The 27452-nt window shown below is 46.6% G+C and overlaps 1 protein-coding gene across 1 annotated transcript; it reads left to right on the top strand.

Annotated features, from left to right (window-relative positions):
* Positions 1-1379: 1379 nt before the first annotated feature.
* Positions 1380-18290, top strand: NME4 (NME/NM23 nucleoside diphosphate kinase 4). Its single transcript, XM_066576510.1, has 5 exons — positions 1380-1520; positions 14265-14395; positions 16189-16290; positions 17047-17159; positions 17997-18290. Exons 1-5 carry the CDS (start codon positions 1439-1441, stop codon positions 18175-18177), a joined length of 609 nt encoding a protein of 202 aa, XP_066432607.1. The 5' UTR covers positions 1380-1438; the 3' UTR covers positions 18178-18290.
* The last annotated feature ends 9162 nt before the right edge of the window (positions 18291-27452 follow it).

The following is a 27452-nucleotide window of genomic DNA, read 5'->3' on the forward strand; positions in this document are numbered from 1 at the left end:
TCGCCGCGGGACCCGAGAGCCTGCAGGGACGAGCGCGTACTCACCCGCGCCTGGCGGCCCCGGCTCTTTCATGTGCCGGCTGCCACGCAGACCGGAGCCGGCGGCCAGGTGAGTGCATGCCCTGCACAAAAATAGGACATGCCGCGGTTTGTTTGCCGCGCGAGATTTCGCGCGGCCAAACCGCGGCCGTCTGCATAGGAGTGCATATTGTAATGCACTCCTATGCAAACTTTCAGTGGCGGAAATCCCGGGGGGAAATCCCGCGGCGGGATTTCCGCCCGTGTGCAGGCGGCCTATGAAGGGCATTGCTCCCCCGATGTCTGCGACATATCACTATGAATATCCTTCGCGGACTTTCCTTGCAGAAACAAGGATTTTATCGCTCCTCTGCTCTCATTTGCGTGAATATCGCCTTAGACTCCGCCATTTTGTTTTCCCACATGCCAGGATCACTGTCGCCATAAGCTACAAACACAACATTTTGAAAACATATATTAGACACATAAGGCTTTCATGTGATGTAACATTCGTTACCATAGAAACAAAAAAAGAACACAAAGCCAAAGACTTATCAGCAGCCCCTCGTATATAATCCTGAAAAATCGGAAAGCTCGCTATCACATCATGTCTGTTTGTTCGCCATTAAAAGGTATCATCTACAAGATTACTTGGTTTCTCTTACTGAGAACAATTGCAAAAATGCTTCGCTCATGCGCGTACAAACATGCATACGCCCGTGTGAAAATGGCTGAAGGCTATTTTACACAGGACGACTGTTGAGCCCTTAAAGGGGTATTCGCATCTTGGCTTTTCATAGCCGTGATGGGAGTCCACTGCCGCGGTTACTGACCACACGCCGGGAGCCTACAGATAGCGCTGAGCATTGTTTCCGTAGCTCTCCGTAGAAGTGAATGGAGGCTACAGAAAGAAGGTAGCGCAGCGCACTCGCTGTTTCTGTAGCCCCCCTTTACCTCAATGACCGCTATGGATACAGCGCTCGGCTCTTTCCGGCACGTGGTCAGGACACAACTAACAGTACTGCGCAACTTATTGTCATCCCATGAACTGCAGACTTCAGTGGCGTCCGACTATAGTGGCACGCTGGTGAACCCCTACTTTGAGGGTCTCAGTGGACCCCATAAACCATCTCTAGTGTGCTGTACAAGTCCAGGCTGCAGCTCTCCAGCCCGGCTGATGTCATGTGTCCTTTTCCCTCCATTCTGCACAGTTTCATTCATCAGCTCGCCTTGTGTTGGCTCGTTAGGGGGCGTGGTTAGGGCGGTGTTAGAGGCGTGGTTTGATAAGTGTACCGCGTAGCAGGCGTGGCCACCAATGTACAGGTCCGGCTTGTGGGCGGGCACATCCTCTTTTAAGCAACGCCCACCAGCTGAAAAAGAAGTAACCGGCCGGCTGAGGAGTTTGCGTGCCGCCGGTCACGATGAGCTTTATCCTCCGGAGGCTGCTGGGCGGGAGGAGAGCCGTGTACCCTGCCGGGGCCCCGAGGCTGCCCTACAGCTCCGGTGAGTGCGCGGTACCGGCTGCTGGGCTTACCGGGGGACTCTTCACAACTTTACTTCTTTCTCCCCCCCCCCCCCCCCCCCCCCATATATAACTATATTCATAACTTCACCCCCCCCCCCCCCATTATATATATATATATATAGAATTCATTTTTCGCCATCATGCCAACTTTTTTACTTTCTCAAGTAGTTTCGTGCGTTCTGTGGACTAAATCTCTCTGTTGTGTCTTGTTCTACATCAGGGGCCACATTAATTTCCCCTGAGGGCCACATCAGTATCATAGTTGCCTTCAAAGGGCTCATTCACATGTGCGCATTTGTGTTCCGTAATATGGACCGCTTAATCCCCATTGACTTGCATTGAATTTGAAACCTTCCGGTCGTGAGTGAGATCTTAGGACTGCTGCCTTAGCACTCTGCGCCACACGGGGCCCCCAGACATATTTCACAGACCAAACCTGTATCCGTCCATGTGAATGAGCCCCAAATGTTATCCCATAACATGGCTGTGGGGCTTTCTGCACTCTGATGGGGTTCTGCCAAGCGCTGGCAGCATCCTCCAGTGGGGACCCGTCCCTTCTGCATCTGGACCTTGTGGCGGCCACATAAAATGACGGAGGGCTGGCTTTGCCCCGCAGGTCATGGGTTTGACGTGTGCTCTCCACCATATATACTGTGGTCATGGACTAGAGAATGGCACCGCAGGAGCGATAATTGGTAAGGATGGTGGTGCGAATGGAAGAGGGGGGGGCACAAAAACGTAAAGGGGTTGTCTGGTTGCAGAACCTCATTCTTGGAATCAGTGGGGGTCCCAGTGGCTGGACCTCCACCAATCATTAAATTATCACTTCTAATCCCTTTCGAGGGTCCTCCGGGTAACGGACAACATTGCTATGATGGCTCCAACTGTCTTCATATAACAGAGCTGCCCTTACCGCTCCTCTGCTGCAGGGATCCAGTGCTGCAGCCTCGCCATCTTCCCAGTGATCGTTGCGAACCATGACATCGGCAGGGGTCACATGACTGCTGCAGCGTCTGTTCTGAACTCCTGGCACCCCGGACATGAGCGCTGCTGGCAGGAGAACGGGTGGTAATGATGCTGCAGCAGTCAGGTGACTCCCACCAATGTCATTGCCCACAACAATCACTGGGAGGACAGCGAGGCTGCAGCGTTGGATCCCACACCAGCTATTGCAGCAATGTTGTCCGGTATCCGGAGGACCTCTTAAAGGATTGATCCAAGTTATAAAGTTATCTACTAGCCACAGGATAAGTGATAACTTTGATTGGTGGGGTCTGACCACTGGGCCCCCACTGCTTCCAAGAATGGGTATCTGGGTGGTCCCCAAGTGAATGAAGTGGAGGCTACACAGGCGCACTGCTGCTCCATTCACTTCAACGACGGCACTGGAGACTGCCACAGCGTTCGAGCTCTATAATCCCTGGCGCTGTCATTGAAGTGACTGCAGCAGCGGCATGACCTCCGCTCCACTTCATTCACTTGGGGACTGACCAGGTCCCCCGTTCTCAGGTTTGATGGGGGGGGGGGTCTCATTGGTCAGACCCCCATAATCCTAAAGTTATCCCTTTTCATATGGATAGGAGATAACAGAACTTGCCACAACCCCTTTAACCCTTTCAAATCCAATTTGTATCCTGGTTTTCCTATGGGGCTTACTCTTTTTCTACCATTATACAACAGCGCTATATGCCTACTACATGAGGTGACATATTGGATAGGCTCCGACAGCAGAGAGGCTGGCAATATACAGTAAGAGAACCCTGACGGATGTCTGCCAACATCGGAGCTGTACAGCCTTAAATCATAATGTCTTCAGACGTCAGACAATGGATTGGAAAGGGTTAAATGAGCCCACATTATGGTGTCCGTTCTGCCACCTACTACAGGAGGATCTGGTGTTTGTTTCCCATTCCATGACTTTAATGAGCCTTGCGCCAATTCTTCACCACCTCATGCTTCCAATCCTAGAAGAAGGTCCTGCACAGATCTTTGCTACCCTCTAGTAAAGAGATGATGCCGTCAGGCTGGGGTCTCATTGATATCATTGGGAGCTGTGCTTGCAATTACAAACACTGGCCACTACACGGGTCGGAGCAACCCCGGCGTATCCCAGTGGGCACTGTTGGATAACCCCTTTAGGGCCTGATTATAACCTGTTGGGCTGCACCATTGGAAGTGTTATGTGACTGTTCCATTGACTTCTACTGGGATGAAGTGAAGTTGCATGCTGTGTCCCGTGTATTCGAGCTCAGACTACAATGTGTGGATGCTGAGTAGTGCAACATTGTATCTCTGCTCTTCAACAAGCCCTCCGGCTACAATTAAACTCTCGGTATATTGCCGCTGACCACGGCTACCGGTACTGTAGTCACGTCTATGGTCTGTTCTGCATTTTTTCCTCCTAGCGGATACCGGAGGCGACCTTATCCTTCGCTGCCACTCTGCTGGTACGGGGTGGCCGTGCGGTATACAGTAGCTCATCCGTCCTCCACATTATACACACTGCAGGCCATTCATTAGCTGCCCCCAGGCTCCTTGTTCATTACTGGTAATTAGTAGCAGCTGATTGGGCAGAGACTCTCAATCCAATTATGAATGAACTACAAATTGCTTGTAGAATGAAACCTGCTGTGCAGCCACTGAAATTATTAACCCATCGGAGCCGGGATGTCCAGTAGTATGTAACTGTAGAAGAAATCAAAGTAGGGTGTTTTTTTTTGTTTTTGTTTTTTTTTCCCCCCCCAACATCTCTTCTTGCTGTCAGTGTATGGCAAAGTTATTGATTACATGCAGAAGGCTGATATCCCCTCCTGACGTAAGGTGCGTTTAAACAGAATGATTATGGTTGAAATGAGTGAAAGTGAATGGCAGTCTAAGGCTGGGTTCACACGGGGCACATTCCCATATTGATGGAAAGAGGGGGACATGGGACCCACATTCTTGGAATCAGTGGGGATCTCAGCAGTGAGACCCTTAGGCCGGCTTCACATGACCACGTTGGATTCCACATGCGGGATCCTGCAGCGGATTCAGTCTGTGTTGCCGGCCAGCGTCCCTGAGTACCTGTGGCTTCTGCATTGCGTGTACCTGCGGCCCATACACAATGTCTGTGTATGGGCTGCGGGTCAGACGGTCTCCATTGACTTCAATAGTGGAGTCTACAGCATAATGGAGCTTTTTTTTTTTTTTTTTTCCTTTCTCCTCACAGAATATGCAACTTGTATCTTATCTGCAAGTGTGAGCGAAAACCCAAAAGTACATGCCTTTCAATGCATGCGACTTGCTGCGGAAGCCATTCGTGTATTCTGCAATAGGAATGCAGCCGTTGGAAGCCAACCTTACGGATTAGACTTTTATCACCAGCTATCCTTCATTCACAGTAAGGGCCCATTTAGACACAACGATTATCGCTCAAAAGCCGTCTTGAGTGATAATTGTGTGTAACTGCACTTACATCATACAGTTTTCGTTAAGGCGTCGCTCATCTTTGTCTTTCAGCCTGCTGAAAGACAACGATGAGTCTTATCAGGGATTCACAGCGGGATACAGCTGATACTATTGTTTCAGCTGTATCCCGCTCCATGATAACAGGTTGAGTATGAAGAACAGAGCGGTCCAGCTCTCTTCTCCATAGCTGGCACGGAGCGCTCGGCTGTATAACAGCTGGGCTCTCCGTGCAGAAAACATCTGGAAGCAGAAGACAAGTGGTGTCCCTGTTTGTGTTCTTCATCCTCCGCTCCAAGCGCTTGGCTGTATAACAGCTGGCCGCTGGAGCCGGGTAACAGCTGTATGCAGAAGACAAGCGGGGACACCCCGCTTGTCTTCTGCAGCCTCTGCTGGCACCGCAAGATGATCGCTCATCTTGAGTGATCATCTTGCGCTGCAAATGACACAATGATGATCGCTCGAAAGACGCTTGAGCGACATCTTTTGAGCGATTATCGTTGTGTCTAAATCAGCCTTTAACAGTCTGTTGTTCACAGATAAATGATTGTGTATTTACACAGGCCGATAGAGGCGGGATGGCAAACACTGGATAAGAGGATTCAAAAAGATCTAGACAAGCTTGCACAGTGGGCGGCGACTAACAGAATGGTGTTTAACAAGGAGAAATGCAAAGTCCTACATCTGGGCAAGAAAAATGGAAAAAGCACATACAGAATGGGAGGAATTGAGCTAAGCAGCAGCACATGTGAAAAAGACTTGGGTATACTAATAGATCATAGACTGAACGTGAGTAAACAATGTGATGCAGCAGCCAAAAAGGCAAACACAATTCTGGGATGCATTAAGAGAAGCAGAGTCTAGATCACGTGAGGTCATTTTCCCCCTCTACTCTTACCTCCTTTGGAATACTACGTCCAGTTCTGGGCACCCCACTTTAAAAAAGACATAGACAAACCGGAGCAAGTTCAGAGAAGAGTTACCAAGATGGTGAGCGGTCTGCAAATCATGTCCTATGAGGAACGGTTAAAGGATCTGGGAATATTTCGCTTGCAAAAAAGAAGGCTGAGAGGAGACTTAAAGGGGTTGTCCCGCGCCGAAACGTTTTTTTTTTTTTTTCAATAGACCCCCCCCCCCTGTTCGGCGTGAGACAAACCCGATGCAGGACTTTAAAAAAAAAAAACCGGATAGTACTTACCCGAATCCCCGCGCTCTGGTGACTTCTTACTTACCCTGCGAAGATGGCCGCCGGGATCTTCACCCACGGTGGACCGCAGGTCTTCTCCCATGGTGCACTGTGGGCTCTGTGCGTTCCATTGCCGATTCCAGCCTCCTGATTGTCTGGAATCGGCACACGTGACGGGGCGGAGCTACGAGGAGCAGCTCTCCAGCACGAGCGGCCCCATTCAGAAGGGAGAAGACCGGACTGCGCAAGCGCGTCTAATCGGGAGATTAGATGCTGAAATTAGACAGAACCATGGAGACGAGGACGCTAGCAACGGAACAGGTAAGTGAATAACTTCTGTATGGCTCATAATTAATGCACAATGTACATTACAAAGTGCATTAATATGGCCATACAGAAGTGCTGAACCCCACTTGCTTTTGCGGGACAACCCCTTTAATAGCTGTCTACAAATATCTGAAGGGCTGTCACAGTGCAGAGGGATCAGCCCTATTCTCATTTGTACAAGGCAAGACTAGAAGCAATGGAATGAAACTAAAAGGGAGACAGATTAGATATAAGATGGTGAGGGGGGATGAATGAGTGGAACAGGTTGCCACGGGAGGTGGTGAGTTCTCCTTCAATGGAAGTGTTCAAACAAAGGCTGGACTGACATCTGTCTGGGATGATTCAGTGATCCTGCATTGAGCAGGGGGTTGATTATGAGCCACTGTTGGTCCGTGTACACGTTGGCTCCTAACAGGGCAGTTTCGGTCACTGAGTAGTTGCTAGCCCTTCAATTTCAAGGTTTCTTTACACGACACGACTGTTGGCCGCATAAGCTTATGTACTTGACTCTCGTATGCCTCTCCCCTTACAGTCGCATCACTCTGAATGAAGCTTTGGCCAAGTATGTGCACTCACTACTCATTAACATGGGAATGACGGAATAGTAGTACTGGTGTGACCGGTGCTCCCTTCTCTTCCTCACTGTAGGGGGTGCAGTAACCTTGCAGTATGGGGACATGGGACTCCTGTTCTTGAAATCAGCAGGTTCCAGATGTTTTTTTTTTTTTTTTCCTGCACAATTACACAGGGTTTCACACTTTAGATTTTGGTTTCTGGGAAAGTTGGGTGATGGCTGATAGGAGTCCTCTGTAGCAATGTGTGTTGTCACTCAGCTTTCCCTTAGCCCTGAGCGGTAAGTTTGCAAATATCTGCAAATGTAAGAGTGCCCTTAAGGGCATTAGTTATGAAGTGATACAGTTGGATGTATCTGTTTATGATTATGCAGAATGGCCATTCAGGATCCTTGCAAAGCTGGGTGACAACTTTCTTAATATGGTCTAACTTATAAAATTGGGATTGGGGGGACAGGAATTTTTAACCATACTGATTTATGGGATATGGTTTAGATCTGTTTATGGTCCCTTTGGTTATGTGTAGCTGGTCCATAGGGCAGAGGCATCCAGTATAGCAGTTGGCACAGTTATTGAGGGGGCTGGGATCTGCAGGGTTTCCTCTGTCCACTTCTGAAGCTCATCTTTCTGTACTTTCTCCTCCCTCCCCCCCATACATAAGTGAACACACATCCCTCCTCATTGACCTTTTTCCGGTGTCTGCAAGAGCCTCCCAGAAAGGAAGGGGGACGCCGCAGCCCCTGGCAGCGAGGACTGGAGTCATTCATTGTCATGTGGAGCAGGAGAAAACTTCACAAAGCTGCGATATTTAACTAAAAGGATATCTAAGGGTGCCTTGCTACTTGTGTTCTCTTAATTCTGCGATATCGCTGCGTTTTTTTTTTTAACACAAATGTCAATGGGACTTTCAAATGTTAAAAACGCATCACAAATTTTTCTTTTTTTTTCTTTTTTTGTGATACGTTTTTAAAATTAGAAGGTTCCATTGACAATTGAGTGGGGGGGGGGGAGACGCAGCGATTATCACAGCGTTAAAAGAACAGAAGTGTGTGGGAACCCTTAGTTTTGTAAAGCTGTGTTGTCTACTCTTGCAGGAAATTGCTTAACCCCCTAAGGACGCAGCACTTCACCCCCACCACATTTTCGTTTTTCCTCCCTTTTTTTTTTTTTTTTTTTTTTTTTTTTTTTACTATGTAATGCATTGAAAAACTTTTTAAAAATTCTAAGCAGAGTGAAATGTGAAAGGGGGGGGGGGGAGCAATTCTGTCTTCACACGGGTGTCACAATTGGCAGCTGCACAAATATGAACCTCGTTCTTTTGAATGGGATCATACACACGGCTGATGTTCTCCTGCATGGCACTGCGATGCAGGAAATAAATCGCAGGATGTTCTATCTTCTGCGTGCTTGCAGCGGCCATGGTTTTCAATGTGGCTGGCAGCAGCATCACACCACATGGTGGGCGCACACTATGCCATGCGAAGTCTCCCATTGAAAACAGTGGGAGAAACTACAACTCTACAGCTCTTCTGTGCGGTCCATTGCCGATTCCAGCCTCCTGATTGGCTGGAATCGGCACGTGACGGGGCGGAGCTACACGGAGCCCCATAGAGAACAGGAGAAGACCTGGACTGCGCAAGCGCGTCTAATTTGGCCATTAGGCCATTTTAGACGGCGAAAATTAGACGGCAACCATGGAGACGAGGACGCCAGCAGCGGAGCAGGTAAGTGAAAAACTTTTTATAACTTCTGTATGGCTCATAATTAATGCACAATGTACATTACAAAGTGCATTATTATGGCCATGCAGAAGTGTATAGACCCACTTGCTGCCGCAGGACAACCCCTTTAAGTCCTTCTACTGTTCTCTTCTGACAGCCATAACTTTTTTTTTTTTCATCTACATAGTCTGTGGGGTTTTTTTTTTTTTTTTTGTTTTTTTTTTTTTTTTTTTAGGGGAGGGGGGGGGCGGGGGGCATTTTGGAGTGCATATGTCTTTTTGACTGCTTCTTATTTATTTATTTTTTCGGAGACTGAGTGAGTGACCAAAAAAACTGCACTTTTGATGCTGTTTTGTTTTTCTTTTAGCCCCCATAGGAGACATGTACTCGTATGAGCAGTATGATGTAATACCATAGTATTATATTAGACTGCCTGTCAGACTGCAGTATATCACATCATGCAACAGGCATGGCTTAATAGGCAATCTACATTGGCAGCCCTGGCGACTTTTAGAAGGCCCCTGGCTGCCAGGGCAACCAAACGGCGCCCACAAGTTCAGATTGTGGCATTTAAATGCCCCATCAGAATTGGCGGTGGTATTTAATGGATTAACAGCTGCAATTAGCGTGACTGCTGATCGCAGCTGTTGCTGGCGAGTGTCAGTTTTAAGAAACAGCTGGCATCTGCATTGTATGGAGCAGGATCGACCCTTGATCTCCTTCGATACAAACCCTGAACCTCTATGGCGTACCCCAGGGTACTGAGTGAGAAAGCGCTCACTTGTCGGAGTCTCGGATTTTAAGGTACCTCTACACAGGACTATTGAGCGCATAAGCGCCTGACAGCCATCTGACCAATTATCTCTGTGCTTTCACACAGAAGCAATAGCTGTTTAGAAAGCACTATTGACCCTTGTATACAGACATTCGTTCATCTAGAAGTGACTGTGTTTGTAGGGTACAGAGGCAGGCGGCTGGAAGAGATGTCCTGAGTGCTCAGCCTCCATTCACTTAGGCCTCCCTAAAGAGATGTTTTTTAATACTGTGGATGTTGGGAATGAACATGATTGTCCAGGGTAGCACAATTCGGAGATCCAGTGCAGCTTGGGAAGAGTCTTGGGAGTGGGAGGTTCCAATTATGGAGTATTTTGGCTTGAGCCGATTAGAAGAACAGAGAACACAAGGGTATTAGTGTATCTTGACATCACCGGAAGCTAGGGGTTTGACGGGAGGAACGCCCCTCTCGCACCTCTAGCTCCCGATGGGATCAATAGCAGAAGGTCCTAGAAGTAGCTACAGTGGCCTTGCTTCCTGTGTGTTAGGCGGCGCTGTGCTGCACCGCAATTACCAAAGCTAGCCACCTGTCCCCTGGGGCCTGCATACCCACCTGTCACCCTGCCCTGGCACGGTGCCCTCCCTGGTGTCGGCACTGGCTGCCAATCACACTCACCCTGGGCTGTTGCGTCCCTGCAGTCAGCCAGTCAGTGGGGGATGCATGTACTGGAGTGTCCCGCAACGCTGCCGTTCTTCTATGCTGTTCGTCCAGTGTCTGCGTGTCGCCACGGTGTCCTCCCTGGTGCCAATGGTGCTCTGAAACACATGGAAGGGGGCGGGAGGGGGCAGCTCATCAGCCTATCAACATCAGGGGGCGTCATTCTCCCCCACCCCCCTCGTCTATCTTGGCTCCACCAGGACTTCCTGGTGGCGTCAAGATACAATAATACCAAACACAAGTAGTGTGATAGAGGTGAGAGGAGATGTAGGGAGGTTCCGCACTGTGGAGAGCTTTATAGATAAGAGTAATACAAGTTGTATTATGTAGTGGATGGGCAGCGGGTGCAGTGACTGGCCCGTAGTGGATGGGCAGCGGGTGCAGTGACTGGCCCGTAGTGGATGGGCAGCGGGTGCAGTGACTGGCCCGTAGTGGATGGGCAGTGACTGGCCCGTAGTGGATGGGCAGTGACTGGCCCGTAGTGGATGGGCAGTGACTGGCCCGTAGTGGATGGGCAGTGACTGGCCCGTAGTGGATGGGCAGCGGGGGCAGTGACTGGCCCGTAGTGGATGGGCAGCGGGGGCAGTGACTGGCCCGTAGTGGATGGGCAGCGGGGGCAGTGACTGGCCCGTAGTGGATGGGCAGCGGGGGCAGTGACTGGCCCGTAGTGGATGGGCAGCGGGTGCAGTATAGAAAGATGATGCTGGCTGCTGCATTCAGGATAGATTGGACAAGGGAGAGTTTAATGAGGGGAAGAGTTTATCAGCAGTGAGTTAGTCATTAAGAGGAGAATGGATCAGGGCAACAAGTCTGGGGTCACACAGGGCGGATTGCCGTTGCATAGCCGCACTGTGGCATAACCGCTGCGTTTGCAGTGCAATGCAGCACAAATGAGATTTGCCAAAAAGCTGTTCTCACAGGATGGATTTTTTCCGCACAGCCGCAGTGTGGAAATGCAACTGCGGCGCGGTTTTAAAAGATGCAGCATGTTCATTCTACGGTCTTTTCCGCAGCGCTTTTTTTGTCCATAGACCTCTATGGCCGCAGCCAAAACCGCGGCAAAAAGTGAAAAAACCGCTTGCGGATTTTTCCGCACGAAAATCCGCAGCAAAATCCGCCCGCCCAAATTAACCTTTAAAGCGGTTTTGCCACAGAAGCAGTTCTTCTGCGGAAAAACCGCAGCAAATCGGCCCTGTGTGAACCCAGCCTAAGTCTTATTGTTGAAACGGCCAAAAAATGTGGCTTCTGGAGATGTTCTGAGGTGCAGGTGGCTTGAACTTGCAACTGATTGTATAGGGCGAAGGAAAGATTGGAGTATGGGTACATGCACATTGACTTTTTTTTTTTTTTTTTTCTTCCTTTTTTGGACCCAGAAGTCGGACGGAAATGTCACCCATTTGAATGAGTGTATGCCCACAGGCTTTTTACTCTGCTGAATAGTCCTATTCTCCTCTGATTTTTCAGACAAGAATAGCACATTTTATGTGCCATCTGATCTGAGTTGCACCTGAGAATTTCAAGTACAGTTTTTTTTGTTTTTTGTTTTTTTTGTTTTTCAGTTTATGTGCCTGTACCTTTAAATATAGCCGTACAATATCGGTGTGTTGTCAAGAAGTTATGGTGATCTATGGGGTAGAATGCTGCTGAAATCAAGAAGAATCCATAGAGGGTAGAGTCATTAATTTGGTCATCAGAAGATCGTTAGACACTTCACATTCTACAAAACTGCCTTTATTAGAGTATGAAAACCAGACTGTAAAAGGTTGAAAAGGATTCCGCAGCAGGACGGTTATGGTGCACACAGTCTTATTAACCCATCAAAAACCCTTTGAAATGTTATGCCCTACAGTAAAATTCCTGGAATCTGATAGCGCTGTGCCGCACTCCATGTGCTTTCTGTTAAGACTCGGCCCCTGAATGCCGTTCCTTGAGATCTTGACTACAGTAGTCCAACTTCTCGTATGATTGGTATCCATACAGTAAAACCATGGCTTAACCCTTTACATGTGGAAAAACGATGTATATACCTCCAGCGCTTCTCATGAAATAGTGAATCTTTATTAGAATATATCCATAGAAAGCTAGAAACGTTCACGTGTGCGAACAGGGACCTACGTGTTTCCACAAAAACAAAGCCTATCATAGCGCATGGCCTATAGAAGAAGCAACTAGTTTAAAGGTAACGTGATGTGATCTAACAAACGCATGACCACTCCTACTAATGAATAAATAATGAGGAAATAAAAGACAGTATGTAAGACAGATCATCGAACGTCCTTTCCAAAGGAATAGCCGAAAAATTAAAGGGGTTTTCCAGGGAAATACTATTAATGACCTGTCGTCAATAGTCTAGCGACAGACCCCATCCGATCAGGACCTGACTGATCAGCTGAGCGGGTGCATGCTATCCATGCTGCAAATAGAGGTCGTAGCAGAAGCCTCCGCACCGACTTCCATCTAGTGGCCAGTGCTTGTAACTGCAGGAACGGCTCCCACTGAAATCAATGGGAGCCGTGCCTGCAGTTATAAGCGCCAGCCACTATAAGGAGGTCGGCGCAGGGGCTTCTGCTCCGACCTCTGTGTATTTGGAGCAGAAGCCTCTGTGCTGACCTTTGTAGTGGCTGGTGCTTGTCACTGCAGGCACGGCTCCCATTGATTTCAATGAAAGCCGTGTCTGCAGTGACAAGCACTGGCCACTAGATGGAGGTTGTGCGGAGGATTCTGCTCCAACCTCTGTATTTGCGGCGCTGACCGCATGCACCCGCTCAGCTGATCAGCCAGGGTTCACCGCTCGGGACCCTGACCCATCAGCTATTGATGAACTAACCTGATGATGGGCCATCAATAGTATTTCCCTGGAAACCCCCTCTAACTCCTGTGGCTCCCATCCATTTACAAGATGAGCCCATTTCTCCTGTGGATGTTTTTCCACAACCATGAATAGACCGAAAATATCCAATCTGGATTTTTATCCTCTTCAAACAAGAACTTCAGTTATGGCTCCTGAGGTTTATACACAGTTCCATGGCTCCTGCAGCATCCAGACATGTGTTTTGTAATTCCACCCGAGATCTATCCTATCTTAAAGTTTCTGGCATTGATGGGGTGTCCCGCCCAGCGAGAGGTGGAGACTGGTTTAAAAAAACTGCTTTCAAAAGAGTCTTGTTGGATTATGTGGTTAAAATACAGGTTTCCACGTGGTCTTAACCTTAGGGCTCCTGCACATGGGCAGATATTTGCTGCGGAATCCGCAGTCAGCGTCTGCACCGCGAATCTGCAGCAAACGACACCCGTTACTACTTATGGAGATCCGCTGCTTCCTACACACGAGCGGAAATCGATTGCGATTTCCGATAATGGAGGGTAATCTCAGCATGCTCCATTTTCATGCGGACCTGCAGCTCGTCCACAATGAGCATTATAGACAGGTCGCGGATTCTGCGTCCTCGCAGGAAAAAACTGGAGGGGAGGAGGGGGAAAAAATTCTGTACAGCGCATGAGCGATGGCAAACCACTAGATCCATCTGCAGTACAGAAAAGACAGCGACAGAGCAGGTAAGCGCGGACACTGAACACCGATGCTGCCAGAGCTGGATTCCGCATGGGGAATCCAGCCCTGCTGTGTGGGGGAAGCCTAGATCTGATGTCTATATACTAATGTTTCATTCTCTGTTATGTCATATCCTGTTACCTTTATCTGCTTCTTGTACAGGCTATATGCTATGATTAAGGCTTAGTTTTTTGCCAAAATGCGTTGCTCCCTGTTGGCTCCCGTGAGTGTTTTTACCTCTATGGATATATTCTAATAAGGATGCATGTTTTATGAGAAGTGTGGGAGCTACAAGTATATACATCCTCTTATCCACATTGCATTATATTAACTCTTTACATACCCTCTGTATACAAAGGAGGCATGACTACTTGACCTCTGGTTCTGTATATTTTATAATGATCTAGCCTTTGTGTTCCTTCATGTTTAGTGGCGCCTGAGATCCGTGAAAGAACGCTGATTGCAGTGAAGCCGGATGGGGTGCAGCGGCGGCTGGTGGGAGAGATCGTCAAGCGGTTTGAACAACGTGGCTTCAAGCTGGTGGGAATAAAAATGCTGCAGGTACCGATCCATGTCTGTCATTGTGACAAGGCAGTTCTCACTAATCTACAAAACTTGGTTACTATGGTTTGGAAGAGGGAGTGGGTTCACATTATGTTGTACCATATTTATCTTGACCCATAAAGGATCAATGGCAGTACATTTACGGCATTTGGTCCTGGGCTTTAATCCCAGCCGATGGCAAACGTACGGCGCAGGGTTAAAGCTTCTGTTCCTGCAATCAAGCAGGAGGTCGTCAGGTGCTCGGCTGTAGACCCTTTCCAGTCTACATAGGGCTCAATGACCGCTATGTACTAAAGAGAAAACGCACAAGTGTTACTTCCTCTATTCGGCCCAGCAGTCACGTGACCCCCCTTCCCCCAGGTGCCCCTGTCAGAGCAAAGCTTGCAGGGTCCTGGCAGACGTAGATCATCTCTACAGGGGATGTTTTTCCCTGTAAATGGAGCTCTTATGGATGCCCCAGCTACAGTAGAAAGGTGTGGTTTTGCACCTTTTTTTTTTTTTTCCTCAAACCTGGCAATGTGAATGAACCCCAGAAGGTGGTTTTTTGTTTTTGGTTTTTTTTTGGGAAGCGTTATGGGGAAAACTCTAAATGTAAAAAAAAAAATTTGCTTTAACCCCCAATAAAACTATAAAAAATAGCTGAAAAATCAGTTTTAAAAAAAAAAAAGGGCTATTTTTTTCTTGAATATCCAATGTCACAGGAAAAAAAAACGCAACAAGTAATTTTGGTAGCTGAAGAAAATAAATCAGACAGTAAAACCACCAATTGGGTAAAATCCCTAAAATATCTGGTCCTTAAGGTGTTAAAGAGCCTTGTTCAGTGAATTGTGTCTTTAAGAGGGGGTGGGAGCATAAAATGTTTGAGTTCATAAGTGAAGGAGTTTATCCCCGCAGCAGCACGGTGTAGTGTTTTTAGCCCACGGTCCTATAGATGTCTCCATTTGGCCTATTGAGGAGGAAGGGTCCGATCCAGCTTATGAAAGTAAAAGGGAGCTGGAGGTTGGCAGTTCTGATGTTGGGACTACAATCCACCCTATCACTGCCCCGCTACAGTAACTTCCTGTCTGTTGACAGCAGGAAGAGCAGCTGTGAAGTACAAACTGCTGCTATAAACAGGTGAAATACTGAGCAGACTAAAAATAACTAATCTTGTGTATAACTAGTCTTTGTGACCAATTCTTTGGTTTTACATAGGACTGCAGATAAACATCAGATATCACATCCCAATGAGTAGTGCCAAGTGATAAACTTGACTCTCTGCCCGCAGTAGTGTCTGCAGAGGTCACGTACAAGCCTGCACCGCAGCTCCACATGGCCTCCTTCACCCTGGGGGTGTGACGCATCCTGTCCAGACTACTTGGATCCTTTCGTTGGGAAGCGCCAATTGTTCTATGAAGTCCTGTTCATGGGCCTAAAGGAGATCTATGACTGAGAAATACTTCCTAGTAACACAGGAAAATTTATAAAAAGGTATTGAAGTATTGTGGCTGCGGTCATTCTGGTCTCTTATAGTTGTATATCAGACAATTGCTAAAAGGCAATTACCAAATACAGTACAAGAGAAGTGTCTGCAAAAGTGACTCTTCCCTTAATACCAAGCCATAACATGGAAGAACCAGGACTTTGTTTTTTCATCCACAGGCCTATATAGTGACATGGTCACAGCTGCATTACGTATAACCACTGTGCCCAATGTAGCTGGCCACAGCGAGTCTTGTGAAACTTGTCCTTTATGCCACACCTTGGTGGCAGCTCCGTAGGTTGGACACTTCTGATTGTTTCCTCTTTAGGCCTCCGAGGGGATCCTGATGAAACATTATCATGACCTGCAGAGGAAGCCTTTCTACCCTGCACTTATACGCTATATGGCGTCTGGACCTGTGGTAGCCATGGTAAGTACACACGCAGGTACGATTGTCCAGTCTCAGGTGGAAGCCGCAAATCTAGATACAAGTGTTGCTTTTTCGGCATGGTTATCAAAATCGCATCAAGACAAAAAAATGTCTTGGGTTGTATATACACACAATTGACTTTAATAAAGACCCCCATCTAGTAGAGCTTTGGCCCTCCCTAGGCCTTCAGAACTACAGCAATTTGTAGTGGCATCCATTCACAGGCATCAGAGGACCCAAGATAACCTTCCCTATGCCTTAACCCCTAGTGACACCCCAAACTTGTTTTCATGTCATAGGTGTCTGACCTGTGAAAGCACGTTGACCCTGTAGAATAAAGTTTCAGGGTTGGGGAGTGTAACCGCTCCCTGCCATTGGCTACCAGAGGCATTGGACATCTTGCAGAGGTCACCCACTGGGGCTGTAGTGTATGGTCCCTGGTTACATGATCACCGTTATCAGTTAAATAATGGGGATCATGTAAGTTTTTTTTTTTTTTGGTTTTTTTTTTTAAAGTTAGTTTCATCTGCCCTCACAGATCTGATCGTAGAAAAGATACTACTTGCCTAAGGCCTAATGCCTCCGGCCTCCTGCTGTCTATGCAATTCCTAATTTAGGAATGACCCCAATGATGAGCGGCTACAGATGTACCAGTCATTTGACTGATACATTGGAATACTGAACAAATATCTGGACTGTCTTAATGCAGTAAATCTTGATGTAACCCTGAAGTACCCTGTGATCTTCTTTCTCCAGGTTTGGGAGGGGCACAACGTAGTCAGATCTTCCCGTCTGATGGTTGGGGAAACGGACTCTTCTCAGGCCAAGCCTGGTACTGTGCGAGGAGACTTTACCGTCCATATCAGCAGGTGAATACTTGGTCATATGTAAAGAATTAGATGCAAGGGCCATACATCTAAACTTGGGCTTGCACACAAGCATATTACCGTATATACTCGAGTATTAGCTGACCCGAGTATGTGTCCCCGGCGCTTGATAAACCAATCACAGCCATTCAGTGATGTCATTCACTGGCTGTGAATGATCAAGATCCAATCGCAGCGCTTACTTCCACAACGCTGACAGCGGGGAAATTCAAAGCTGAGCAAGGAGATGACAGCGGGGAGAATTCTCAAGCAGCTTGCCGCACCGCCGGGGAGACCATCCGTCGGGGACACAGACGCCGTATAGGAGTGAGTATTGTGGTCTGGTTTTTTTTTTTCGTTTTTTTTACCTCACTCGGGTCTAAACCAAGGCGGGCTTTTTTAGCACAAAGTGCTGAAAAACTTTGCTTCTACTCGAGTATATACGGTTATTACTTCTGTAATCTGGACGAGTCTTGCCCACACAGTGGGTCTGCAGACTCGAACTCACAGCATCATGGGGATCTGTGAGGTCAAGCTGGGACACTTGTGAGTATTACAGCCACATAGATAATATATTCATGTGCGATTAGCTAAAGACTAGGAACTGACACTCCAGGAATCTGAGATTGCGGAGTACAGCACTCGGCATGTTCTGGCGGCGTGGCATGTTGGTACTATGTCACTACAAAATAAGACTGATTATCTATTTCAGAGTCTGGAAAAACTGGGGGGCAAGACCTGTTGGGGAGCTTCAGTGGCAGCCATATTGGTTGTCACCCAGCTTTCCCAAGGACAGATCTAATGGAAAACTATAAGCTGTGAACTTCTTCTATTCCACAGGAACATCATCCATGCCAGTGACTCCGTGGAGGTGGCAGAGAAGGAGATCGGCTTGTGGTTTCATGGCGCAGAATTGATTGACTGGGAAACCAATGATCATAGTGACTTGTATCAAACCCCTCAGACCTCCACAGAACCTGCTGAGGAGCCCATAAAACATTTGGAGGGCAGTAGTGTGTAATCATGGGCATTGTCCAGCCTGTAGCTCCGGGTTGTGGTTTCTCCGGACGTTGACTGCCTTTACCATCTACTCCTGATACCGTTCATTCAGTAAACTGTCTGTATATAAAACGAGCTGTGTGCCAGCGTCCTGTTTATACCATCTGCTCCGGAGGCGTTCCGGTGGGGGCAGCTTTTTCCATCGCTCTTCCTCCCATGGGAATGTTGTGATCTATGATCTTGTTCTTGTCCTCTGCCTGCGAGGTGCTTTGTTGTGTTAACCCGTCTTTATTGGTCAGAGAAATTCTTAAATGGCTATAATAGGAGAGGGAGTCTTGTGTTTAAGTGCAAAAAGAACATTAAAGGGAAAGTACAGATCATTAAGCTTTTTTTTTTTTTGTTTTGTTCTTAAAAAAGAAACAAAAAAACAGTAATAAAGGGGGATCCTCTGTTCAAGATCCTTATATTGATCGGAGTAGAGCGGTTGTAAAGGGCATCATCTGGAGGACCTGTCCTGAATTACACAGACAACCTATTGATTTTTCAATGTACACTGTGTAATGCTCAACTTCTCCTGTGGGAATGCTGCAGGGAAACTAAACACTTAATGCCAGGTTTCACCATAGATTACAACTGTGTGTGGGGATGGAGATGATCATCTCTTCTAAGTTTCCTCTTTCTAGTCTTGCACATCAGATCATTTTGCTGCTGCATGCCAGACTATTGAATTATCGGTTAACAGATGAAGGGAAATCATACAGTATTTAAATACTCGTGCAGTGTAGTATATGACAAAGGATGACATGTCTATCTTAGTAAATACTCTTTATTAAAAAGATAAAAATCCAGCCTCTAGAAGTTGTCATTTTGCAGCAAACTCTGCATGTAGTTCCATGTCAACCATATATATAAACGATTACAGTTGTATGATTAGATGAATGGTCTTGACACTGGAGGCCCTGAAAGTGGTTCCCCTGTTGGCCTACAAAAAGGCTCTCGGAGGCTCTTTGTGTGTCGTGACCTCTTCTGCTTGTGTAGAGCTTGTTGACCACTAGACGTCGCTAAGATGCGGAAAAGAGATTTTGTCCAGTTAGCAGAGTGAGAGGGGTGCATTATGGAAATGCAACAAGCTGGATGGTCGTGTTGATGAAATTGTTCCCCACCGGGCCGTTCTGACCAGACTGTTAGAGGTTTTGGGACCAGTGAATGGGTGAGGGCCCACAAGGTGACCAGGCTCTGGACGCCCTCAACAGACCACCAGTAGAGAGGAGCATCTGTTTGTCCGATAAGCACGAGCAGCTCTAACTGTTTCATTGTCCGTCATCTAGAGCCAGGTGGCACAGTTGTTACACCCCTGTGTCTATCAGCCATTTCCAGGCGCTTGGTTGAAGCACATTTGGTCTTACGATGCCCATTATATATATTGGCTTTGACACCCACTGTCACCTCCATATCACATCTTGTATAACACATCACAAACTAGATGTGTTACAGCAAGCTACTAGAGCCCCCATGCTGGGCCGAATCACATCTTGTAGCCAAGCTAGAGGCGGTACAGCAGGGTACTAGAGCCTCCATGCCCACCTGTATCACATCTTGTCTCCAAGCTATAGGTGGTACAACAGGGTACTAGAGCCTCCATGCTTCCTGTATCGCATCTTGTATCCAAGCTAGAGGCGGTACAACAAAGTACTAGAGCCTCCATGCTCGCCTGTATCACATCTTGTATCCAAGCTAGAGGCAGTACAAAAGGATACTAGAGCCTCCATGCCCCCCGTATCACATCTTATATCCAAGATAGAGGTGGTACAACAGGGTACTAGAGCCTCCCATCAACTGCTCAGTTTTCCACAATAAATTCTATTTTTGCTCCGTGCTACTGTAATCATTTATATCAACGTTCTACTCGCACAGAGAAAGCTTCAGTTGATTCCGATTTCTTCTAGGGAACAGATTTTTTTTTTTTTTAGTATTTCTGTTACCCATACAATAACAATTTTGGTCCATCTTTCCTTGGAACTCAGCATTGTGCTATTCCTCTGTTATTACTCCTGGAAGTATATGCTCAATTTGATACCTGGTTGCTACAGGTTTCCTTATCTATAGGATGTATCCCTACAGTCATTGTCAGCACTGCTTGTCGCACTGTGTAGACACAACCTTTCACAATGGGATTAGTATCTGCCAGTGTTTGTTATTCCTCCTGAAACTACAACTAGAGGAACCACACAATGCAGAGTTCCAAGGAAAGGTGCTCTAGAATTGTTTTGAGGAATTCAAATATTTCCTCCAACGGCCATGTTAGGAGAGCTGAGCTTTCCTCTTTGTAACGGTCGCAGGTCCTCTGCTGTTTCTGTCAGTAATCTGTATCCCGAGATCACACAAATTCTTTCTATGCTGGTCAGCTTTTTAGACCCCCTACCTGTTACCTCCTACACAATCTACAGTTCTTTTGATTCCTACTGTTTATTTGCTTGTAGGCAGAAGTCTGACAACAGTGATACTGGCCACTTCCTCCTGTCAGCATATTGAGGGTAGTGTTTTCTTTAATGGATATTAGGACACCATTATTAACCCCTTAGTGACAGAGCTTTTTTCCATTTTGGTTTTTTCCTACTCCCTTTTAAAAAATCGTAGCTCCTCTATTTATCCATCGACGTCGCTGTATGAGGGTTTGTTTTTTGCGGGATGAGTTGTATTTTTCAATGGCACTATTTATTGTACCATATAATTTACTGAAAAACTTTTAAAAAATTCTAAGCGGAGAGAAATGGAAAAAAACCGACATTCCACCATCTTTCGGTGCGTCCTGTTTCTACGGCGCACAAACTGCAGCAAAAACGACCTGATATTTTTATTCTATGGGTCAGTACGATTACTACGATACCAAACTTATGTAGTATTTTTTTTTTTGCTGTAGTACTTGTGTTTTTGTTTGTTTTTTTTTTTTAGATATTTAATTTTTTTCAAATTTCTGCGCACAATAACTCTTATTTTTTTTTTGTCGATGTAGTTGAGCAAGGACTCATTTTTTGCAGGATGTCCTGTAGTTTCCGATAGTACCAATTTGGAATACATACGACTTTTTTGATTGCTTTTTATTGCATTTTTTTCTGGAAGATAGGGTAACTAAAGTGTATTTCTGGCGTTCTGTATTTTTTTTCGGACGACATTCACCGTGCAGGAAAAATAATGCACTACTTTGATAGATTGGACTTTTACGGATGCGGCGATATCAAATACATATTTTTATTTAAGATTTAGATTTTTTAATAGATATGGCAAAAGGGGGGTGATTTAAACTTTTACAACTTTTTTTTTTTAACAATTAAAAAAACTAAGTTTTTTTTACTTTACTTTGAAGTCCCCCTGGGGGACTTTAACATGCGATGCTTTCATCACTCCTGCAGTATGACGTAATGCTGCTTTTTGACAGGCAGTCTATCAAGCCACCCTGTATGGATGGCTTGATAGGCAGTCTGGTAAGGCAGCCCTGGGGCCTTTCAGTAGGCCCCCGGCTGCCATGACACCTGCACGGCTCCCCCGATCTCACCGCAGGGGGGCCGTGCGGGACCCCTGAACAGCAGCATTTAAAGGGTTAATAGCCGCGAATGGCCGAGCGCGGCTATTGCCCGCGGGTGTCAGCTGTAATAAACAGCTGACACCCGCGCTGTATGGAGGGAGATAGCGCCGCTACCTCCCTCCATACACGTCCTGCAACAGCAGGACGTAGTTTTACGATAGCGCCGTCACTAAGGGGTCTTCTGGGACAATACTACTATTGACCCATCCTCAGAATAGCTGATCAGCCGAGGTCTTGAGTGTTGGACCGCAGCCGATCAGCTATTGATGACCTATCCTGACGTCCTAATACTGTTTGCCAAGAAAACCCCTTTAAAAGAAAAGTTGTGTAACAAAGGTGCCAAATTTTTGAACTACTTTACACCTAGTAGAACTTTCACAGCGGAGAATGGGCTACAGATCGTTTAGCTGATTTGTGTAAAAAATCTGCACTAAAATGCACGTGTAACACTTGGTTCTCTTCCCCTCAGTTGAAGAGGTAAGTCTGTACTAAAAATCCACATCCAAAATCGACATGCTATGAATTTACAATCCGCCTCACAAGTCAATGTACTCTGCAGGGTTTTTTCTTTTCCTGGAGCATGTAGATGAGATTTCTTGGAATCCAGTGTAGTACAGACTGCTAGTACTGTAACACTCGCCCTCGCACGGGCCCGAGTGCAGCTGCGTAAAACCCACCCTCTCACAGGCCTTTCCTCAGCAAATATCCTGCAAAGTCGCAGCTCCGAAATCTGCACCAAAATGTAGATTTTTGTCACTGTTTTCATAGCAAATCTGCTGTGGCTTTTAACCGTTGTATTTATGGTTCAAAATGTATTTTATTTATACATTTAGGATGCTTGTAGACGGTCTGATCCAGCTGTGAGAATTCTCACAGCAGGACCCAAACCCCTGCAGAGACCAGAGCAGCACTCGCCTCTCCCGCGGCTCCGGCTCTTTGTGCCAGCAGCCGGCGCAGACCGGAGCCGTCGGCCGGGGAGTGACGTTTGTGTGCGTGCCTCTGAGTCCCGCACAGAAATGGAGCATGCTGCGATTTTGTTTTCTGCGCTTGATTTCGCACAGACAAATCGCGGCCGTCTGCATAGGATTGCGTTTTCTAACGCAATCCTATGGCAGCTTCCACGGGCGGAAATTCTGCAGGAAAACCCGCCGTGAAATTTCCACCGTGGAATTTCCACACATGTGCCGGGGGCCTTATGTTGGTTAACACTATTAGCCATTGAATACAAACATGTTATGTTACTCATCTTTAGGCAATAAAATTGGTTTAGGCCGCCTGCAGACGCCCGGGTCTGATCCCCTCGCAGCACGACCCAACCTGTGCCCCTGCAGGGACCAGTGCGGCTCTCACCTTCTCCTGCGGCTCTGGGATGAGCCGCGGTGCTGGGAGTGACATTTCTGTGCGGGCCTCTGCGCGACCCGCACAGAAATGGAGCATGCCGCGATTAGTTGTGCAAATACACGTAGACAAATTGCAGCCGTATGCATAGGCTTGCGTTTTGTAATGCAATCCTATGGAGGCAGGCGGAAATTCTGCAGGAAATCCTGCTGCAGAATTTCGGCCTGTGTGCAGGGGGCTTACACATATAAAGCTCCAGATCTTGTGTAATAAACCTTTTACACCCAACAATACAGCGCCTAGGATTCCATTTAACCAAAAATCATTAGGCCTCATGTTCACGGGGAAATTCGGGCCCGCACAGATTCTCCATGCAAAATCCCACTACGGGTCCCTCCTTTCCCGCAGACACGAGGCCAGAAAACAGATCATACTTACCTCTGTGGGTCTTTCCTCCATTGCGGCCAGATCTTTCTTCTTTGGCCCGGAGGATGTGCACGGTGGCACAGTGCCGCACGCATGCACGTGCACATTTAATTTTTTTTTTTTTTACTTCCTGCTTTCCCACAGTCCTGCGGCACAGCACACATACAGCTGCAGGTATGCCGTGGGACCGGATGGCTTCAATGGGAGCCAACCTCGTGGGAAAACCGTGACAAAATTGGGCGAGGTGCTTTCCCGCACGTGTGATCTGCACGCCAGGGAAGAATGACATCCGCAGGTATTTAATTACATGCGGGTGCCCAATGATTCTCTATGGGTGCGGATCATGCGTATGGGATACCCATGCGGATTTCTTAATTCCATTTTGCCTGTGGACATTGGGCCTTAACCATTGTATATAAGGGGTTAAAATCTGCAGCATAAATAGGCATGCTATGATTTAGAATCTGCATTGTTTTTCACATGCGCTGCAGATTTGTTGTGGAAGTTTTTCCACTCCATGTGAAGATTTCTGAAATCTCCCCTACATGGCTTGCACTGTAAAAGCTGCGCTGTACTAGCAGTATATCTGCTACATGTGAACATGCACTATAGGAAAGGATGCAATATCATGCTGCTATTGACAAGCGCTTAAGGTTTTTTTTGCTGTGTAGGTTCGTAGCTTATTTCTGCGTCATCTGTTGGCATGATCACTCTCTACGCTCCTAAACGTCATCTCTCTAAAGCTATAATTGCACAATGACACTGTTCCACTCATAGTCATACACCGGTCTGTACACAGTCCCATACTGTAACCACATGTATTTCCAGTACAAGCTGCTTCCTGAGTGCCCTCTGCTCCTGCTTTATCAGCACTTGGCTACTTACTACATAAACCACCCTGTTGGGGTGCTGGGAAGCGCGTGCAGAAATTAATGTGCATTGATAGAAGTATACAAATACATTTCCATATTTCTTTGCGTCATCGGAATTGGGTCTTCACTGCATGCTTTCACAGCCATTCTGGATGCTCCACACACACTGATGTGCAAATGCAAAATTTTTATCCCCCCCCCCCCCTTGGGGCCTATGACAGTGATGGTGGGATTCTGCCCCTTATCCCACCACCCAGCTAATACTATGATAAATTCCATGCCCCTGCATGCACAATGCCAACTCCCACGTGACATCACATCCCAGTTAGTGGTACTGCTGTTCTCTTATGAAGCAGTGGAAAGTTGGGTTCCAATTGCAGTTGTAGCCTCTGTAACCCCTAGAGTTTCACTGCTGCTTCTATGAACTATGGTTCTGGAGCCTGTCGGAGCTCTCGCTGCTTCCCTTATTTAGGAGGCAGTGTGTCATATCTCAAAAAAAGGGGATTTGAGGTCTTGCCTACATGCGATCAACAATAACCAAATCAGACAATGGGCGGGTGAAGCTACGGGCCCAGGATGGCTCCAAATTGAAACTCCTCTACTTGATAATAAGCCTATGAAACCCCCTTCTCCTGGCTTCCCTTCTTAGCTCTTTCATACCTTTACTTCCCCCAATTCAATATCTGTCCTCAATGTCCCCGCCAATGCGAGCATCTCTCCACTCATGGGACTGGCTGGCACAAAAAACTAGAGACCAATCAGGGACAGGCGAAGTTAAAATCCCTCTTGCTACCCTTGAATTTTTTATCCCCAATCTGCGCCTGAACTCTTGGGTGGAGAGGGGCATTAAAAACATAGAAGACCTAATACAGGGAGATGACATTTTGCCCTTCCACACTCTAACGAAACATTACTCTATACCAGCAGAAGAAATTTTTAAATCTCTTCAGATTCGTTCCCTTCTACAAAGCTCTCAACTTTGGAAGGTGAAAATACCAAATGAGATTATAAAGATTCTTAATGGCTCCGTTCCACTGTCTCGATCCCTTGTGAGAACATGCTATGATGCCCTCTCTGGTAATATGAGAGAAACAAAAAAAGCTCATCTTCTCAACTGGGAGAGAGACATAGGAGGGAGAAATCCTCCAAACCAATGGATCTCAGCATTTGAATGGGCTAACAAGTCAACCCTCAATGCAAATGTTCTCAAGGTCCACATACAAGTGTTGACCAGATGGTATTATACCCCGGCCGCCTTAGCCAGAGCCTTCCCTAACACAAGAGACACCTGCTGGAGACAGTGCGGCCTCCCGGGCAACATATACCACATATTCTGGAACTGTTCAAAACTTTTGTTGTTTTGGGACGAAGTCTTCTCACTTTTGAGGTAAACGAAAATAGCTATTACTAAATCCTCGAGATTAGCAATTTTCCTACTAGATAGCAAGAGGTTTCCTATCCAATCGAGAAAGATTGCCTGCCACATCCTTCTCGCTGCTAAACTTCTAATATCAAGAAGGTGGAAGACCGAGATGTCTCCTTCTATAACAGATTTAATCCAGACAATATCAGACCACAATATATATGAAAAATCATATGCCCCAAAAAACGGAGGTAGAACCCATGGCTTCATCTGTACCCCAACTAACCACTTTTCACCCCCTTCCCCCCCCCCTCCCGTCCCCATAAAAAGTTTACTTTTTTCTCTATATACATGTTGAAAAGTAAGCTTACGTTAATGTATTAATTATACGCAGAGGTTAATTATGTTTATTTTGATGAAAGAAATGTTCCATTCTTATAACTGTTTCCAAGAATTACGACTCAACAGCCGGACATAAGAACAGAAGATATATACTTTTTTTCGCACTTATTGTCAAGTATGTATAATGTTACCATATTCTTGTTATCTGCTGTATATCTATCAAAGATAAAACCAATAAAAAACTAATGGTTAAAAAAAAGGGGATTTGATACCGTGTTAGCCAGTAGAGCAAAGTGTGATTGTTCTTGGTGAGAGAAACCAAGTAATCTTGTAGATATGATACCTTTTAATGGCTAACAAAAATACATGATGTTACAGCAAGCTTTCAGGTCTTCTATATATCCCTCATCAGATTTCATTTTAGCCTGATGAAGGTTCAATAGAAGCTCGCTGTAACATCATGTATTTTTGTTAGCCATTAAAAGCTATCATATCTACAAGATTACTTGGTTTCTCTCATTGAGAACAATCACACTCATCTCTCAGAGTAATTGTATGAAGCTATGGAACACGGGCTGGGACCAGGAGACAGTGAGACTATGGAACACGGGCCGGGACCAGGAGACAGTGAGGCTATGGAACACGGGCCGGGACCAGGAGACAGTGAGGTAAGTATAAATACTTTTATTTCATTTGACAGGTAAACAGACTAACAGGAATGGGGCAACGTGTATCTACGGCATGGAACAGCGGCTTCATCAGGCCAAATCAGTAGTAGAGGAACACTTAAACACCAGCGGGGCAGGGATTCATAGATCAGCCATACCGCCCTCTGCCGCTGTTGATTTGCTGACCAATTTTTATATTTAATTATCGACTTGTAGTGATTTTTTAGCTTAGTCTGCGATTATGATTAGAGTTGAGCGAACGTACTCTGTCGAGCTTGATGCTCATTTGAGTATTAGCGTACTCGATGGTGCTCGTTACTCGCACGAGCATCAAATCGTGTTCGACCCCACCCCAGCTTTTGGCTCCTCCCTGCTGTGACGTGCCTGTTTTGGCCCCTCCCCGCCGCGACGCAGCGAGCGTCATTCGAAAATTTTTGGTCTGAGGGGGAGAGAGGGAGAGACCAAGAAAAAAAAAAAAGAAGCTCGGGACCAGGCGTTCCACATACAAAAATGCTCGAGTCTCCCATTGTAGTAATTGGGGTTCGTTACTTGAGTAGAGCTCTCCAATTTTATGAAAAGCTCGACTCGAATAACGCGGACCCGAGCATTTGGGTGCTCGCTCATCTCTAATTATCAATTAATACAGAAGTTTTAAAAAAAGAAGCAAATATTAAATAAGGAGTTCCGCTACCTTTGCACATTCAT

The sequence above is a fragment of the Eleutherodactylus coqui genome, chromosome 8 (assembly GCF_035609145.1).
Source record: "Eleutherodactylus coqui strain aEleCoq1 chromosome 8, aEleCoq1.hap1, whole genome shotgun sequence".
NCBI lineage: Eukaryota > Metazoa > Chordata > Amphibia > Anura > Eleutherodactylidae > Eleutherodactylus > Eleutherodactylus coqui.